Raw genomic sequence first — 18,912 nt, 5'->3', positions numbered from 1 at the left:
CTCCCCCATTGCTGAGTAATTTTGCTTTTTTGCTGTCTTCCTTCGCAGGTCGACCGAAGCGTCCTTCCTTCCTTAGGGTGTTCTCACCCTCCCTCTTTATTTTTATTTTTTTAGTGCTGCTTTCTATTAGTATTACCTTTGGGTCCTTCCCCCACCCCACTATAAGAAGCTCGCGTTGTGTGTGTGGATTGGTACTTTTGGTTTTCAGGACTCAGAGGCAACATCCTCCTATCTTTTCTTCGTTCCCTCTTTTTCAATAAAAAGAAGTAACAGAGGGGCACCCTCTCAACCAGGCGCCCCTTTTTGCCAACCTCGGCTCCCCCCCCCAAACCCACGAGGGGATGCTTGGCTGGCAATGCCCCTCTTGTCAAATCCACCCCACCCACCCATTTTGTGCTTCTAGCCCCCTTCCTCTCTAGTGTCGCCTATTCTGCCCCTCGTATATTTTTTCGTTCTTGATTGCTATATATCTAAGTGGGATCGCTTTCATTGCCAGTTGCTCGGCCTGAGGGGCTTCTAGGCTAGGAAGGGAAATGTCATTTTAAGAATAAATAGAAAAGTCACCAAAAGTCACAGTGTAAGGGGCTGATAAGCTTTTATCGGGGGGGGGGGCAGCTCCTTCGTATTCCTGTAACCACTCAAAAAGTGGTCTAAAGTGTGTCATTCCTGCTTTGGCCATTGATGATGGCTGGATTTGCTGTGGTACACTTTTTGCCCTCTCCTTCAGCAGGAAGGTGCCACCCATATTCCCTCTGTGCCAAGTGCACTGCTGCCCTTCTCTTGACATTGGGGGGCAAGAGTGCCCCTTTCATAACCTCCAACACATCTTCAGATGATCCTTCCTTTTAACAATCAACTGCTTTCTGCTTGCTTCTGCCCCCCACCTTGCCTATAATGGCAACTGACACCTGTTGCCCAGTCTCCTTTGAGACTGATTTTGCCAGGCCTATCCTCAGCCTGGAGTGGAAACTCCTTTATTCTAGCGCCTTAGAATGGCACCCCATTGTTTACTCGTACCATGTGTTGGTGAAAGTGAGGCAGAGCAGGTGACTGTGGAGTACCACAAACAAAACAAACACCTATTATAGAGTTCAACCAGAGTCACTGTTGTGCCTAGAATACTTCCCGGACTTCTGGGAAGATACCTCTTCTTTAATGGCTCCTCACAAAACCCTTCTCTCTGGTGGACTGTGACTTGTGACTTGCATCTCCACAGCAGGATCTTTTGTTTGTAAATGCTACCTTGGCTGTTTGGTGCCCTGTTGCCCTTGTGGTTTGAAATCCCTTCTTCAGAGATGATGGCCACTGAACATTTGCTTGGCATGGTCTGGCAGGCTTAGTTGGCCGAGTTTCCACTGCAACATGAGCAGTGAGTTACCCCATTCTTACTGGTACAAGAAAAAAGCATCTATTTTCTGTGGGTGATGCAGTTGTGTGGCTGAACTTTCTAGGGCACTGATAGGGTGGCAGACTTTATCAGTCCTTTCCAGCTGTTTCTTTTCCCTGCAAACAATGTGACTCTTACCTCCAGAAAATTGTTAGTTGTTTGAAATTTCTCTCACTCCCCAAAGATCAGCTTAAGTGAGTGATAAATAATAAACAATTGATACACTTAGAAACTTGTTTTTTGGTAGTTACTTGTCACCTTAAACTTGGCATTCTGGCATTCCCTTTCTCCTTGATCAAGTGGGTCTGTAGCAGAGTTTCAACCTACATTGTTACTGAAACCTTTAATCTTATGATTTGAGGCCATCATAATGCATTGTAACTTGTTTCTTTACATATTAGCTGTTGATCTCATTATGAGACAGACAAATGGGGTGTCTGGAAGAGAGGTATGCAAGGAGCTTGTATGAAAAAGGATAAAATATCAGGGTAAATTACTCTGCGTATGGCTTGAGAGAGCACAAACATTAGAAATTCAGCAGTTTTATGTTGAAGGTATGTGAGATGCTGTGAAGATGACAGCTTTGTTATTCAGGTGATATAGGAGGAAATCCCATGTAGCAGGAAAGTCCTGACAAGAGGAAGGTAGGATGGCTCAGGAGGGGATTTAGCAAAGTTTTACAGAAATTGCAAGAGGGACAGAGAGGCATAATGCATGCTTCTGGCATTTATGAATAGCTGTTTCATCCATGTCTTCTGTTCTATGGCCTAGCTGCTAGGTGTGTGTAGCCACTATCTACTTCCAAACAGGAGGTGCACTTGCACCCCTCAGTAGATTTGTGCAGATCAGTTAGGTATAGTTACCACACCTGTCTGATAAAATAATTAAACTGATGTGTGGGGAGGACCAATCTGTATTGCTATTAGGGTGCTGGGCTGCTTCCACAGTTCTGTGCCTACTTAATTTCCCCCCCTGTTTGCTTCTGCTGTCAAATCAGTGGCTTCTTTAGGAGTGGGGATATTTGTTTGGGAGGCAGGGATGAGGTCTCTGAACTGAGCTGCGCACCCCTAGTTTAGCAGCTTCTTATTCTCTCCCTATCGAGACAGCTGGAATTGGCAAGAAGCAAAATGTGCTGAGAAACTAGCTTGAGTTAATTAACACAAGTGCATTGGAAGAACCTTTTGTTCTATGGCTACTGAATAGCGTGTGATTTAAATTGTTGCTGTGTAACATCTGAGCATTTTAATCTAAATACAAGTTCATATTTCATACCGCTGAGTTTTGAATTGGTTCAGGTGTTGGTATATAACCTTTCTGCTATCATAACTGTTACTTAAGTATAGTAAACGCATGGTATAAACATTCAGTTGGTCAATTAGCTAATTTATTTCTTATATTTTCAACATCTGTAAGATCGCTGTCATTAATACAGCCAGACAATATATATCAAAAGTCGCACTAAGCATAGTGGGGCTTACATCTGTGTAAACATGCATAAAATTGCTCTGTAGGTCATTCTTGGAGGAAATGGGATGACAAAGGTGTAATAAACTTCAGATCAATAATATAATCTCTTTGGGAATAGAAGCTTCGGGCAAAGCCTTTAAGTCAGTTTCTTATAGAACAATGTGTTGGTGGCATACCCCAGGACAAATAGATGTAGCACAAATATTTTTGCATGCTTTATTGACAAGAAACCCGTGAATAATCAAGGTGTAAGGCAGAGGTAGATAAACATGTCACTGTTTAGATTATGATGGGCTACAACTCGCATTATACCTGACTGCTGATGGTACTGGCTGGGGCTGAAGGGAGCTGATGGCAGCAGTTTTCCTGCACCCTTTTGTAAGGTTTCCCAAAATGCCAGTTCCAACCCACACAGTGGCGTAGCGTGGGTTGTCAGCACCCGGGCAAGGCAAGTAATTTGCACCCCCTAACCCATGGATTTGCGCCCCCTAACCCGTGGATTTGCGCCCCCTAACCCCCAGATGTTGCGCCCGGTGCGGCCGGCCCCCCCTGCACCCCCCAGGCTACGCCACTGAACCCACGAAATTCAAGCAAAGTTGCAGCTCTCTTGACTCCTGAAGTGCTCAGTTGCATCAGTAGAGAGTTTGTGGAGAAGAGTCAGGGGATAGTATGTACAGCTGGATAGGAAGGTGAATGTGATGGAGGTGTTGTGAGGGTTCAAGGAACAGAGGAGGTGCTGAATCAGTGCTGCTAATGACATAAGAGCTAGGTGAGCATGGTGTATTTCCCAACTGTTAAACCTTGAAATTTCATTGTGTATCCCCCCTCCCAACATAATGTTGATTCACCTTTACAAGTGAGAGCACATTTCCAAAAAGTTTGGAAAAACTGTTTCAGTTGTGTTGGAGATATTGGGAAACAAGAGCATGCACACACATAACGGAGCAAAGTACTGATACAAACTGCATATAAAAAAAACCACCCTGACACACAACCTTTTACTGTGTACGTATTTCTGCAAACAGCTATTCTATATACATGTTAACAGAGCCAACATGGTATATGTAGAGGTTAGAGTGTTGCACTTGAACACAGGAAATCCCACTGAGCTATAAAGCCAACTGTGTGTGCTTGTTGTGCAGTTCACAGAGGGGTGGCCTATGACAACCTAATGATAGATCAGTGGAGTGTTGCAAGTTGTACTTTCAGGAGTTAGTAATTTCCTTTCACTGCCATGTTTCTGTCTTTTGGTGAGCAAAAGCCAGTAAATACTGAAGTAATGCTGGACACGAAGAAAAGACTGAGACACTGAGAACTAGTGTGGTAGAATAGCCAGAGTGCTCAGTTTGAATGGGCCTACCCAGATCCAAATCCTGTCTGAGCCAGAAAGCTCATTTGATGTCTTCAGCACTTCCTTTCATCCTAGCCTCCGCCACAGAATCTGTAGTGCAAGAGCATGGCATTGCTGAGCATGCTTACTCCAGTGGACTTCCTCTTGAGGAAGTATGTGTTGAATACAAACTTCAGGGATGGTTATGATGATTAATTTTGCCATGGTGAAAAATATCCCTGTGATTCCTTACGGATACAACTCTTTATGCATTAGGGCCATGAAATACAAATCTCTCTGTGTAACGTGTGCCATGAATATGTGTTTTAAGGTAGTATTCTAGATCCGTTGAGGACCTCTTGAAGAAGCAATGTGAGCTTGCTTTAGAACAGAGATATACCGTATTTTTCGCCCTATAGGACGCACTTTTCCCCCTCCAAAAATGAAGGGACTTCCCGGCAAGGCTCCCCACGCTGCGGATAGCAGCCTGCCGCCCGGCGGGCGGGGCACCCTGAAGCAGAGCGCCCCCCTCGCCAGGGAGACATCCGCAGCGTGGGGAGCCTTGCCGGAGTTCCCGGCAAGGCTCCCCACGCTGCGGATAGCAGCCTGCCGGCCCCACAGGGGGGGCGCCCTGATGCAGAGCGCCCCTCGTGTGGGGCAGACATCGGCCAGCCCCACAAGCTCGGGGGTCAGCAGGGAGGCGTAGCGCCGCCATCCCGCTGTTCCTCGACCTGGTTCTGTTTCCCCGACCTGCTTTTGGGGGGGAAATAAAGGGAATTTTCCCCCCCTTTATTTCCCCCCCCAAAAAACTAGGTGCGTCCTATGGGACGGAGCGTCCTATGGGTCGAAAAATACGGTAACTCAAGATTGTGGGGAAACTTCCCCTTTTCATTCTTTGGTTAGTAAAACAAATTATGAATGGTATGGGAGCTGTCTTCATGAGCAGAACTTATGATTTTAGAAAACATAAATGATTATTTCAAAAATTTATGGATTTGAACTCTGAATTCACAAGTGTGATGAATAATTTGTGTTGTGACAGCTTGAAAGAGTCTCTTTTTTTCGCTTGAAACTATGAAGCATGTTTCCAATAGTGTACCTGAATGAGTGTGTGGAGGGAATAATTTTAACAGTAATGTGCTTTTTATAGTAATCTTAAACCTACACATTGCTTAAAACACTGCAGGATAAAAATTCATCTTGGGGATGAATTTTGCAAATATTTGTTTGTGTGTGCCTGTTTTCTTAACAGCAAGTGGAGGTACATGCGTGGGGATCCTTGGATCTTGACTGTTTTCACACACTAACACCCCATCCTGTGGAATTATATCCATTATATTTCATCTGCACATTCAGAATGAATGTCAGGAACCAAAAAGTCGTATTGAAAAATAGAACTTTCAAGAAGTCTGGTCCCAAACACGACAACTAGGCATTCCGTTTTGGTGACTGTAACCCTGGTTAAAGGGGGTATTTGGCACCTAGCTTATATATCAGTTTCTAATGCTGCCTGTGAAAAGGAAGAACAGAAGGAGGGAGGGAGGCAAAGACAGCACCAGGGCTTGCTCCAGTTGGACTGCCTCCATCCGCCTGGCCAAGTTCACGTTTTATATACCGTATTTTTCTGTGTATAAGATGATGCTTTTTGCTTAAAAAAAACAGGCAAAATTTGGGTGCTGTCTTATACACGGATAGTGAATGCAGAGGGGGGACGTGTGATTAATGGCAGCAGCAGGCAGGAGATTGGGCGGGCGATTGGTGGCTGCGGAAAGGCCTGCTGGTGATTAGCTGTGACTGCAGCAATTGGGCAGGCAGGCAGGCAGGCGATTGGCGGTTTGGGCAAGTGGGCATGTGGGCTGTTGGTGGCGGTGAGCGGGCAGACAATTGGCAGCTGCGGCAAGGTGTGCGATTGGCAGTGGCTGTGGCAAGCGATTGGCAATGGCGGGCAGGTGGGTGAGCAATTGGCAGAAGTGATCTCCCCCCCCCCTGCCAAAAAAACCTAAACAACTTAATTTATTAATTTCAGGTTTTTTAAAAATAGGGGTTTTTCTTATACATGGGAGCGTTTTATAGCACTTGAAAACTGGGTGCCTTGGCAGAAAGGTGGTCTATAAATGCAATAGATTAATAAATCAGTGCCAGTTATTAACATGGTTCCTTTTGTCTTTTGCCCCACTCCTCCTCTCATCCTTTGTCCTTTTATATGCCTCTGACATCGCTGAATATATAGTATGGGTTGACCGTACAGTAATGCTGTATGGAAATCAGAGAGAACAGATTGAACACAATAGACAATATAAAAACCAAAAAGCTGTGCAAAGTGGTGCAGCTATACTTTGCGTGTGTGAATTTTTAATAAACTTTTTCAAACGTTTTCACAATAACCTTAAAATCAAATACATTGTTTCGTAAGTTGACTTCCCTGCCTCACCTCCACAGTGTTTTTACTCAAACATTTTCTACTGCATTATTTCTTTATGTATCACAAAAAGTTTCTCTGTTGCAAATGTTTTGTCATTTTTCTTCTGCTGCTTTTATCTCGAGTCCTGCCCGCGATTTCATTTGACTGTAATTTTTTTTAATAGCCCATGAATGGCTTCCATTCTTCTATGAAAAGTTCATCGTCTCTCAATTTTGCTTTCAGTTTTGCCATTTCTGCATTGCTTTCAAAAGCCGCTCCTCCTTTGTTGGAACCTTCCCTTCTTTCCATTTCTGTGCATGTAATATTCTAGCTGCTGTTGACACATGCATAATGGAGATTTTCTCTGGAACATCTGTCCCTATTACACCTATAAGGAAAGGAAGATGAAGCAAAGGGAGTTAGAACTGTTTACTACCTCATTTCCTCCTAAGGAAGCTTTGGTTTTGTTGACAAAGGAGTCAACTGGTTTCATTTTCTAAACCAGGTATCCACTTAGTTTTGGGAACTGCATCAGTCCCCACCACTTCCATATATTCAGTGAGAAGTTCATGTGAACAGGGGGAAATGTACCCGTATTTTTCGCACCAGACCATAAGACGCACCTAGTTTTTGGAAGAGGAAAACAAGAAAAAAATCTGAATCTCAGAACAGCAAGAGGGATCAATCCCTCTTGCTGTTCTGGCTTCTGTGATAGCTGCACAGCCTGCATTCATTCCATAAGATGCACACACATTTCCCCTTACTTTTTAGGAGGGAAAAAGTGAGTCTTATAGAGCAAAAAATACGGTAATTTAACTTGCATCCAAGGTTTCCACTGTGTGCCTTTCTAATGAAAACAAAGGGAGGTATTTTAATGTTTATTATAAGTTGTATAACTTGAAAAGATCTAAGTTCTTGCATGTTTGGAAAGTATTAAATCCTTCGCAATTTAGTTTTTCAATTGTTTGAAAAAGATTAAGTTTGCAACTATTGGAAGCCTGAGATACTGCAGGCGGATGAGCCTGCTAGAAGGAAGGCATATGAATGCACGAATGAGTTAATGTTTGTGTTTATTGGCACATTATCAGAGTTCTTTCCCTCAGCTGTGTTGAGGGATTACCCTTATAAGTAGTGGCATAGCTAATTTTCCAGGTCAGTTCAATCTTTGGCCCTCCTGCGGATAATGATAGCCTGATTACTGATCGTTGATGTGGATTGGTCTCCATGGCAACTAGGTCTGAAACTGCCTCCTTAATTTCCTAAAAGCCCTCAAACAACCAGGCTCAGAATAGTGATTTGGATTTTTATTTGCAGCACTTTGTCAAAACCAAATAATGTTCAAATCCATTAAACACAAGCGCATTGAGTATTATTGCTGTGTGGGCCTTCCGTTTGGCCCTTGTTTTCTCAGCTCCCCCAGCAGAAGTTCCTAACAAATACAGCAAAAAAAATATTTTTTGTCAACATGCATTTCTTCCCAGATAATCTTCTGGTACTTAAAAATTACCAGAGGACTCAACCATTTCCCTCCTAACTTTTTTTGAATATAAAGGGCACAGTGGACACAACAATGATCTTCAATAGCGATATAAATGAAGCTGAATGTTTCTGAATCCTCGTGTTACCACCAGAATGGAGCACAATTGCTGCAAAACTGGCTCTAATCATTTGTCTCCACACCAGCTCATTTGGGCATTGCAGGATTCCAAGCTTAATTCTACAGCTATTGATTTTTCAATACAGTTTTCTCTCTCTCTTTCTCTCTTTCCATACTTTAATACAAGCCTTTACCTGTAGGAAAATATAAGCAATACTGAGATTTCCTCTCAAATATAAAGCTATAATCTTGGATATTATTTATTGTGATGATGGTATTATTGTGTATTTATCCTAATTTCCAAGGATATGACTAGTTGTAGTAGATAACACCATGTGATAAGTGCCCATGGAGCTGTGTTGTATGGGGCTTATGTACCAGATTAATTTTACTATCCTGAATGCCATTTGCACTCTTGTTCTAAAACTTTTATCACTTGCTTTATGTGTGTACTTATGGTTCATCAAGGGACACGGATGGCGCTGTGGGTTAAACCACAGAGCCTAGGACTTGCCGATCAGAAGGTCGGCGGTTTGAATCCCCGTGACGGAGTGAGCTCCCGTTGCTCGGTCCCTGCTCCTGCCAACCTAGCAGTTCGAAAACATGTCAAAGTGCAAGTAGATAAATAGGTACTGCTCTGGCGGGAAGGTAAACGGCGTTTCCGTGCGCTGCTCTGGTTTGCCAGAAGTGGCTTAGTCATGCTGGCCACATGACCCGGAAGCTATATGCTGGCTCCCTTGGCAAATAAAGCGAGATGAGCGCCGCAACCCCAGAGTCGGCCACGACTGGACCTAATGGTCAGGGGTCCCTTTACCTTTTTGGTTCATCAGTTGAGGTTGATGTGCATATGAGTCCCCTTCCAGCCCCCAAAATACCTTGGCTTGACTCTTGAGGTGCAATGCAGTGGGTGTTCAGATCCTAAAACCTTTATTTGTTGGCTCGTTGGTATTAAGGTTGCTATGTGATACACAGTACAGTCCATTAGGATCAACTGAGCTGAACCTTGCATCACGCTTCAAAATGCAGTTTTGAGTCATGGCTTGAGCCTACAGGTGTATAATTTAGTCTTCTCTAATCACCACCTAGTGCTTGTTTGCTTTAAACAATTATCATTTAAACAGATTAATAATGAATAAAACTTTAACATTTATTTTGCCCCCTTGTATGCTGTCAAATTACAGTTTATCTAAGTAGCTTTCAGTGTATTCAGACCTGACTTTTGCCCTTAATTTCAGCTCATTTAAAAAAGTGTCAGTTTTGCTCTTCATTCCCTTCCTTTCAACCTTTTGGTATCTAAACTTTCCCATTGGCAATTACATAGGCCACATGTCACCAGGCCAGAACCATAGAATTGTAGAGTTGGAAGGGACTGCAAGGGTGATGTGGTCCAATCCCCTGCAATGCAGGAATCTTTTGCTCAATGTAGGGCTTAAACCTACAACCCTGAGATTCAGAGTTTTATGCTCTAGTGACTGAGCCATCCCTTGAAGGTGGGAACTAGGATTAATTAGGCACAAAAAAATTAGCAAGATGAATGTTAGATAGGGGCTGTACAGTGGTACCTCTAGTTGTGGACACGATCCGTTCTGGGGTGCCGTTCACACCCTGAAAAGTCCGCAACTACAAGTGAAACTCGGAAAATTAGAATATCGTGGAAAAGTTCATTTATTTCAGTAATTCAACTTAAAAGGTGAAACTAATATATGAGATAGACTAATGACATGCAAAGTGAGATATGTCAAGAATTATTTATTATAATTGTGATGTTCATGGCGTACAGCTGATGAAAACCCCAAATTAACAACCTCAGAAAGTTAGAATATTAAATGAAATCAGCAAAATAAGGGCTGCAAATAGAGCAATATTGGACCTCTGAGAAGTAGAAGCATGCACATGTACTCAGTACTTGGTTTGGGCCCCTTTTGCATCAATTACTGCCTCAATGCGGCGTGGCATGGATGCGATCAGCCTGTGGCACTGCTGAGGTGTTATGGAAAACTAGGAAGCTGAGTACATGTGCATATATGCAAATAAAGGCTTGACATATCTCGCTTTGCATGTCATGAGTCTATCTCATATATTAGTTTCGCCTTTTAAGTTGAATTACTGTAATAAATGAACTTTTCCACGATATTCTAATTTTCCGAGTTTCATCTGTAGAGCAGCGGTTCTGCACAAGCACGGAGCACGATAGAGCACTTTTACGCATGTGCAAAGCACGCAGAACGCTTCTGCGCATGCGCGTGTGGCGAAACCCGGAAATATACACATTTCGGGTTGCCGCGTTTGCAATCCGAAAATCCGCAACATGAAGCAAACGCAACTAGAGGTATGACTGTATATATATTTAATATCCCAGGCACTTTGAATCATTCTGTGAATCTGTTTGGTCCTTTTCCTTCTGGATCTTGGATTCTTCTTTGCTTGTGGTTCCTAGAGTTGAATGGAGGGCTGAACAGTTATTTTCTTGCTTTGTTAAAGTCCAAGTTTTATGTACTGCGAATGCATTCCGCAGGTAGGAGGATAACATATGGAATGAGGGACTGGGTAAAAGCAGCTTATAGGTAAAAAAAAAAAAAAAAAAAAAAGGTAAAGGACCCCTGGACGGTTAAGTCCAGTCAAAGGTGACTATGGGGGTTGCGGCGCTCATCTCGCTTTCAGACCGAGGGAGCCGGCGTTTGTCCACAGACAGCTTTCCGGGTCATGTGGCCAGCATGACTAAACCACTTCTAGCGCAACAAGACACCGTGACAGAAACCAGAGCACAAGGAAACACCATTTACCTTCCCGCTGCAGCGGTACCTATTTATCTACTTGCACTGGTGTGCTTTTAAACTGCTAGGTTGGCAGGAGCTGGAACAGAGCAACGGGAGCTCACTCTGTTGCGGGGATTCGAACCGCCGACCTTCCGATTGGCAAGCCGAAGAGGCTCAGTGGTTTGCACCACAGCGCCACCCTTGTGGATAAAACTGGAGGTGGTTGTTGTAGGAACTGGGGAGGTAAATGCATCACTAGAGTTTTACTTAGAACAATCCCCCTAACCCTGTGACGTTATATTGTGACATGAGGATTCAGGGTGGGGCTACTTAGATAAGTACACTTGAAATCTCAGAGGCTGGAATCTCTAGGGCCAGTTGAAGCTTCTACTTACTTGAATGGTGTTCCCAGGTGTACCCTTTCCCCCTCTTCCCATATAAAGTGAATGGCTGCCATTCATTCACTTGAGGGTGACATTTCCCTGATATCTCAAGCCCTGCTGAAGGTATTCACATTGGAGTGCTGTGTCTCTTTAGCACAGAGAAATGTTGCTCACTCCCCCTAATCCTGGCAATCTGCAAGAATGATAGGCATTGTATTAGTTATATATATATACACATGTTAGCCAGCTGAACAAAAAGCTTTTCACGTGCAGGGGCTTGATGTGGGCAGAAATGTGTTTATATGACACTGATAGTAATTAGACATTGGTGAGAGGTCAGAGGTGCCCACATAGCATTTCCAGGAAAAAGGGATGTTCTTAGTCTGCTTATAATAAACAATAATTTTCTTTCCTTTTTGTTGTATAACCATTAACCTTCCTTTATCAAAATTTTCCTTAAAACCATTTCCCCCCACCCTGCTTTAGGGAGAGACAAATTGCCCTCATTCAAGAAGTAAGCAACCTATCGGCTCGTTTTGGCATAGTGCTCACAGTTGTCGTTCCTGTTGTCATATTTAGTGAAAGAATTAAGTAAGGGAGTGCACACTGATTGTGTAAATGAGAAACAAAGCATAGGAAATTCTCATTGTGCTTTAAGTCCAGGAGAGTTAGTGTCTTTTAGGTGGCATTGTTCTGCTAATTGAAATTAATTGAGCTAACTTAGTCATGTTTATTAATTTCAGTGGGTCTTCTCTTAAGTTGAACCTAGTTGTACACACTTTAGTTTAGAGTGATCATGGCTGTGTTATTTTGTGTCTGTGGAAATTTACAGAGATAACTATAAATAGAAACAATGAAAAGACTAATATGCTGCTGAAAAAAGCTTGGAAGGCTTAAAGCTTTTTACAGACTCAGTGGGAGTTGGATTGAGTTTTCTTTCAGCAGAACAGAGTGTTGGGACCTTCTGAAGGTCTGAGAAAGTGATTTCTTAATGATATATTTTCAGGTTCTCCAGGCGGAGGGTTGGGGATCAGCACCAGTCCTGCAGAAAATATGTGCTTCAGAGTACAGTGGTGCCCCGCAAGACGAATGCCTCGCAAGACGAAAAACTCGCTAGACGAAAGGGTTTTCCGTTTTTGCGTTGCTTCGCTAGACGAATTTCCCTATGGGCTTGCTTCGCAAGACGAAAACGTCTTGCGGTTTTTTTAAAAAGCTGCTTGAAGAGGCGCAGTTGCGACGGACCGTGCTTCGCAAGACGAAAAACATCGCAAGACGAAAAGACTCGCGGAACGAATTCTTTTCGTCTTGCGAGGCACCACTGTATGCCCGAAAGCTTCAGGACTGTTTGTTAGCAGATTAATATGTTTGTGACTGTACTTTTCCATCATTGATGTGAAAATATTGATTTTTTTTCACTGAGATATATTTGGTATTCTAAATGTACTGTTAAAGAAGCCTGCACTGTTCCAACCGACCAGCCCTATCCTCTGTCAAAATGAGCCTGTACTTCTTGAAAATGAAGATAGTACTAAAAGCGTTCAGATCCTGCGCTAAAAAAACAAAAGGAAACAGGTAGTTGTAGAAACAACATTCCTTCTTTGACTAGATTTAATATTTCCTTTCTGAAAGCTTGGTGTTGGTTGGTTTTTATGTAGATGTTTATAGCAGCTTATTGGTCCTGTTCATTATGGTATTCCATAATTTTGGGGAATTTTGTGCAATTCTATGCCGAAATGTGTTTGATAACTTCCATGTATCCTGAATTCTACATGGACAGATATAATGAAGTTTGCAATGCTGTATGAATGAAGGAAGAGTGATATTAAATTCATTACCTTAAATGTGTTTTGGGAAAGTTGCAGAAGGGCAGTATTTTAATTTTTTTGAAAGCTGAATATATTGATGTTTGCCTCTTGTTTTAAAGAAGTAATCTGTTTTTCATGAATATTTATTGTAATTTTATTAGGCAGAAATAAATAAATAAATTGAGGAAATGTGTGCCTTTTTCAGTTGTGTACTTACTCAGTGTTGCAGTAGTGCATAGATATCTTGAGCACCTAAAATAGGGTGCTATGAAATTAGAAATAAGTTCGGTTCTGTGTAGGTCTAGTACCTTAAGCGTATGATGTTTTATTCTGTACAAATAATACCTGCAGATCATCATTCTGGGACCATTGCCCACTTACGTTATAATACTCTACATATCTCCTCAGAATGGAGTCCTATGTAAGTGAATATACTGTATAATTGCAGCCTTGAAGCCGATTCTTGTTTTGTGTGTTTTGCCCTGCTCTCTGTCCAGATTGTGTGGTTCTTCGTATGTGATTGGTTTAAACATGTTTTATGCCAAAGGGAAGATGTGTAGTTTAGATAACAGAGGCTGATGTAAACAGAAACTGTTCAGAGGACTGAAATAAATTGGCAAGCTTTGAATAAGCTATATTCAAAATTTATTGACTTTAAACACTATCAGAGCAGTTGCAGCACAGCACATGAAAGACACACAAAACTTTTTGTATTGGAGAAGGAAGAAAACATGGCCATTTTGAAGCAGAAAATAATTTTGGTAGTCCAGCTAGTCCACTAATTTAAGTAACAAAAATTCCCTTCAGCATGCTGTTGGATATTTGTCTTCCGGCTCAAGACATTTGCAGGTCTTGTCTGAATTACTTCACTGAGAGGCTGAGGTATTGCAGTGTGCTTTGGTGCGATTAACAAACCCTGTTCTTGCAAATTTTAGTCCAGCTGCCCGTAACACTAACAAATAAATGGCTTCAGGTGACCAGAAATCTTGGAAGGTGGTTTAGCATGATAAATTTTGGGAGTCTGATTTGTATGTTGAGTCAGGGCGTGTGAGGGTTAGGAAAAGGACCTAGATTGTCAAAGGGCAGGGCCGGCCCTCCAGTGAGGCAAGTTGAGGCAGCTGCCTTGGGCGACAGAAACCCCAGAGGCAGCACCTGCTGCATCACCCAAGTAAGTGAGGTTTTGGCGGGTGATGGGTGGTGGGGCAGCACCTTCCCGTTTCTCCTCAGGTGGCGAAATGGGATGGGCCGCCCCTGTCAGGACTCAGAAGGCGAAGCCTTTGGCAGTCTGGCCAAATCTGTCTGAGGACTGAGGTGAAAGTGAAGGCTGGGGAGGCAGTGGGATAGGTGAAGACGGGGAAGGTTTTCAGGGCCAGAGAACACACAGGCAAATGATAGCTGGGGAGGGGAAATTGATGGAAAGGTAGGGATTGGGTAGGAACCAGTGACGGATTTACGTATAAGCTAGACAAGCTATAGCTTAGGGCCCCACTCTGTTGGGGTCCCCCCCAAAAATTAAAGAAAAAACAACTGGGTGTACATTTCCAAAAAAAAGATAAAAAACAAATAAAATAAAACCTACATGCAGCAACACTGTTTTGTGTTGTGTAGGCTGCTATGATGTAAGTCATGAGTCCTGCCTGCTCCCTAAAATACCACTGGTTAGCTCATTTCTATATACAGTCATACCTCGGGCTACAGATGCTTCAGGTTGCATTTTTTCAGGTTACGGTCCCGCTGAAACCCGGAAGTACCGAAACGGGTTACTTCCGGGTTTTGGGGGCGTGCATGTGCAGAAGCACTAAATTGTGCTTTGCGCATGCGCCGAAGCGCCGAATTGCAACTCCCGTGTGCGCAGATGTGTCGCTGCAGGTTGCGAACGCTGTGGGTTGCGAACGTGCATCCCAGCAGATCACGTTCGCAAGCCAAGCGTCCACTGTATAGGGTGCCTGCATTCTCCATGGACTGGTTGCATGGCAACATGCACAAATGGCTTCAGATACCTATTTGGTCCCTAAATTACCATATAGCATATATTCAACACAGAAAACAGTGACAATTTGTTGTTGACAAAGGACAGCTAGACATATAAAGGGCCCCATTACCTTCAGTAGTGTAGCGCCTCATCAAACCTAAATCCGGCCCTGGTAGGAACCAGTTGCAGTTTGAGCACGGCCAAGAGCCAGCAAATGTTCTTGGGCACCAGGAAGCTTGTGGCTTTTGATAGGGAGAAGGACGGCTACATATTTGTCTGTGGCAGATGATCCTGGTGGCATGGTCAGTTATGACAGACAGGGTCATATCTAAAATTCCTTCCAGTAGCACCTTAAAGACCAACTAAGTTAGTTCTTGGTATGAGCTTTCGTCTGCATGCACACTTCTTCAGATACATGTGTATCTGAAGAAGTGTGCATGCGTATAGATGTGTATCTGAAGAAGTGTGCATGCACACGAAAGCTCATACCAAGAACTAACTTAGTTGGTCTTTAAGGTGCTACTGGAAGGATTTTTTTATTTTGACTATGGCAGACCAACACGGCTACCTATCTACTACTAGGGTCATATCTGATAGTGCAGCCTGCCCAAATCAAAAGTACGACGCTGTGATATAAGTCAAATTTGTATTGACTTGTACAATGTGTGTTGATCTACTTGGATGTCCTGTGCCCTTATATAATAATTGTTGGCTGCATTAAGAATTACTCTGTGTAATGATTTAGAATAAGAGGGGCCATTGTGGTGTTAATCTTAAATAATGAAATAATCTTAAAATCGGGAGGGTGGAAGCTGCTTCATCTTCCCTTGGAAAGGTCACATTTTGGCAGCACAAATTAAGTTTTTTTTAAAGGTTTTTTTATGGCATACCAAATTAGCTGTTTACCACTGAAGTCATGATGCATTGAAGGGTGAAATAATAGCCAGCTGTTGTCTCTCTTCCTGAAGCACAGGCTCTGTGTGTACTGCAAAAAACCCAGAGAAAAATCACAAAAAGGGAGGCCCATAATTGCCCCACAAACTTAAAGTACAAATGCCAATATTGCAAGACATCACTTACCTCCTACTTCCTATGACTATTTTTTACTTAATGGTAAGAAAACCATTTTTAAAATAGTGTACAGACTTTTATCAAATAGAATCCAAATATTTGTTTTTTTAAAAAGCTTCAGAAAGCATTCAGTTGTAACAGATGTAACAAAAAACCAGTCTATGTGTATAAGTTCATTTTTTTACAGATAGGTAGCCGTGTTGGTCTGCCATAGTCAAAATAAAAAAATTCCTTCCAGTAGCACCTTAAAGACCAACTTAGTTCTTGGTATGAGCTTTCGTGTGCAAGCACACTTCTTCAGATACTTCTTCTGAAGTGTGCATGCACACGAAAGCTCATACCAAGAACTAACTTAGTTGATCTTTAAGGTGCTACTGGAAGGAATTTTTTCATTTTTTTGTAATTGTTTTTGTTTCATATCCTGAAGATTTATTTTTAATTTTTACCTCTATATCTGCCTGCATCTGTCTTTGATTTTAGAAAGCAAACTCTGCCATGGATGCATGACTTCCTCTCTACAAACGCAGTGTGTACAGTTGTATTGGTCTGTATCTATGGCTCAGTCACAGTCTTAGTGTGTTGTGCAAATGAGTCCTCTGTGTATGCTAAGTATCGTTTGGAGAAAGAAACTGAACATCATCTTACTTGACTCGAGAACTTCTGAAATATTTATTTCCCAATGATGATTTCTCTTGGGCCACAGCTGATAATAGACAACATGCACTTTCTTTTCCCTAAATGACTGGTGGAGAAGCAAGGCAGCAGTACATTAACACACGAGTTTCTTTAATTAAATATTGAAGAACCCTTCATTACAAACTCAATGTTGAGTATTCCACTGCCCCTCTCCGGGTAACCTTAACTCATTTGGAATTTTGCTGGGTGAATAAAAAAGTTAAAGAGCTTTCAAACAGGTTTTGTGTGTGTGGGTATTTTTGGTGGCACATGCAATGGTATTGAATTGAGATGCGTTTCTGTAGAACGGTCTTTGATGTTTAGATGCATCACATATCTTAACTCAATACTAATAAAATTAGTTGGGTTATTCTTTACTTTTGGAATCGAAATAAGAAGCCATTTTGGCATGTATATCAATTAATCATCATCATTATGCATATTGCATTTACAGGTGTGATACCATAATGGCGGGCAACAGTTTGGTCCTACCAATTGTGCTATGGGGACGCAAAGCTCCCACTCACTGTGTATCGGCCATCCTGCTAATGGATGATGTGTCAATGATTGTAACGGGATGTCATGATGGACAAATATGTCTCTGGGACCTCTCTTCAGATCTGGAGGTAAGTTAACTGTGCACTATACGATGTCTTTCACAATGCCTAGGTTTGTTTAAATGTAATTAATGCCCTGTTTTGCAGAAACACAATTTAAACACATTTCTGAACATTTATAATCAGATTTGAGTGTGTGTCTGGTAACCTACAGATAAGGCATAGTTACGGTATGCATGCTTCTTCCAAAGCAAAACCTTGTTGCTTGAGCTGATGCATAACAATCAATATATATTATTGATATTCATAGGGTTGCTTTTGTAGGAGAGAGTGTTGATTTTTTTTATCATTAGCATGGAAAATCAATGAATTCTGCTGGAAAGCGGCTCTGTTGGGTTCTCCCTTCCCCCTGACCTTTTGGAGGTCAGCCTGCTAAATCAATTTAACATGAATAACTAATGCAGATGCTGAAGCTGGGAATGCATTGTCTCTTGTAAACAATTCTGTTTGTAAAACTGCACTCCTTATCCGCTTGTGTTTTTTTTGGTTTGTGGTATAGTTAGGTGGTGGTGGTATTTGCAGTAAGCCTTTAAAGATCGTGGAGGCTTGAATGCCAAATAAATAAACTAGAAGCTGAAGTTCACCTCTTCTGTATGCCATGCCATGTTCTTTGTTCTCTTTATGAGGGTGAGCTTTCAAAGCTAATTGCATGTCTATTGCACATACATAGAAAATGACAAGAAGCAATGGAACTTTCAGTTGTTTGAATGATTATTGGTAGCTTAAACAAGCAATCTGCTCTGTGAAGTTCCAGTAACTTTTAAAATAAAACATTTTCCTACCAATCGTAGCCTTATGATGTTAGATTAGAAAGGCACATAGCAGCTGATTTGGCCAAGGTAACACCGCTTGCAGCTCCTGGATGCCATTTAAAGCAAGAGACACTCATTTTTAAGTGATCTGTTTTAAAGCAAATAGTGATAGGCAATTCTGAAGTGAAAGCAGCAATACAAGGCAGTGTGTTTATGCTGGAATATTTTGTGGTTCTCTGCCAGTGAAAGGTGTGTACTCCTGACCTGGAATACCTTATGCATGTGAAGCAAAGCTGTGGAATGCAGCAGCAAAAACTTTCCTATACAAATTAGATGAAAGGCATCAGCTTGCATAAATTGTAAACTGGTTCTGTATGCAAATAAAACTCTTAAATGTGGACTGGTCTTGCTGAGAAAGCAAGGCATTGGCCACAGAGTGTGAGAGCAATCGTTTGTTATTATGAATAGCAGGCACTTATAAGAATAACTATCTGACGTTTAGAAGATATCTGAAGTCTAGGGAAGTTTAGGGAAGTTTTTAATGACTGATGTTTTAATATATTTTTAATCCTTTGTTGGAAGCCGCCCAGAGTGGCTGGGGAGACCCAGCCAGATGGGTGGGGTATAAATAAATTATTATTATTATTATTATTATTATTATTATTATTATTATTATTATTATTATTAATCCAGGAACAG

At 42.0% G+C, this 18,912-nt stretch overlaps 1 protein-coding gene across 4 annotated transcripts in view; it reads left to right on the top strand.

Moving 5' to 3' along the window:
* WDR7 (WD repeat domain 7) overlaps nucleotides 1-18,912 on the top strand; it is a 217,669-nt gene that overhangs the window by 249 nt on the left and 198,508 nt on the right. For all 4 annotated transcript variants that reach the window (XM_083465680.1, XM_083465678.1, XM_083465679.1 and 1 more), the window contains exon 2: nucleotides 17,299-17,470. In XM_083465680.1, coding sequence (XP_083321806.1) covers nucleotides 17,312-17,470 — 159 coding nt within the window. In that variant the 5' untranslated portion in view covers nucleotides 17,299-17,311. The remainder of the gene's footprint in view (nucleotides 1-17,298; nucleotides 17,471-18,912) is intronic.

Source organism: Podarcis liolepis (genome assembly GCF_965112155.1).
Source record: "Podarcis liolepis genome assembly, chromosome: 11".
Taxonomy (NCBI): domain Eukaryota; kingdom Metazoa; phylum Chordata; class Lepidosauria; order Squamata; family Lacertidae; genus Podarcis; species Podarcis liolepis.
Note: the sequence above shows the minus strand (reverse complement) of the source record. Positions and strands in the feature narration are given on the sequence as shown.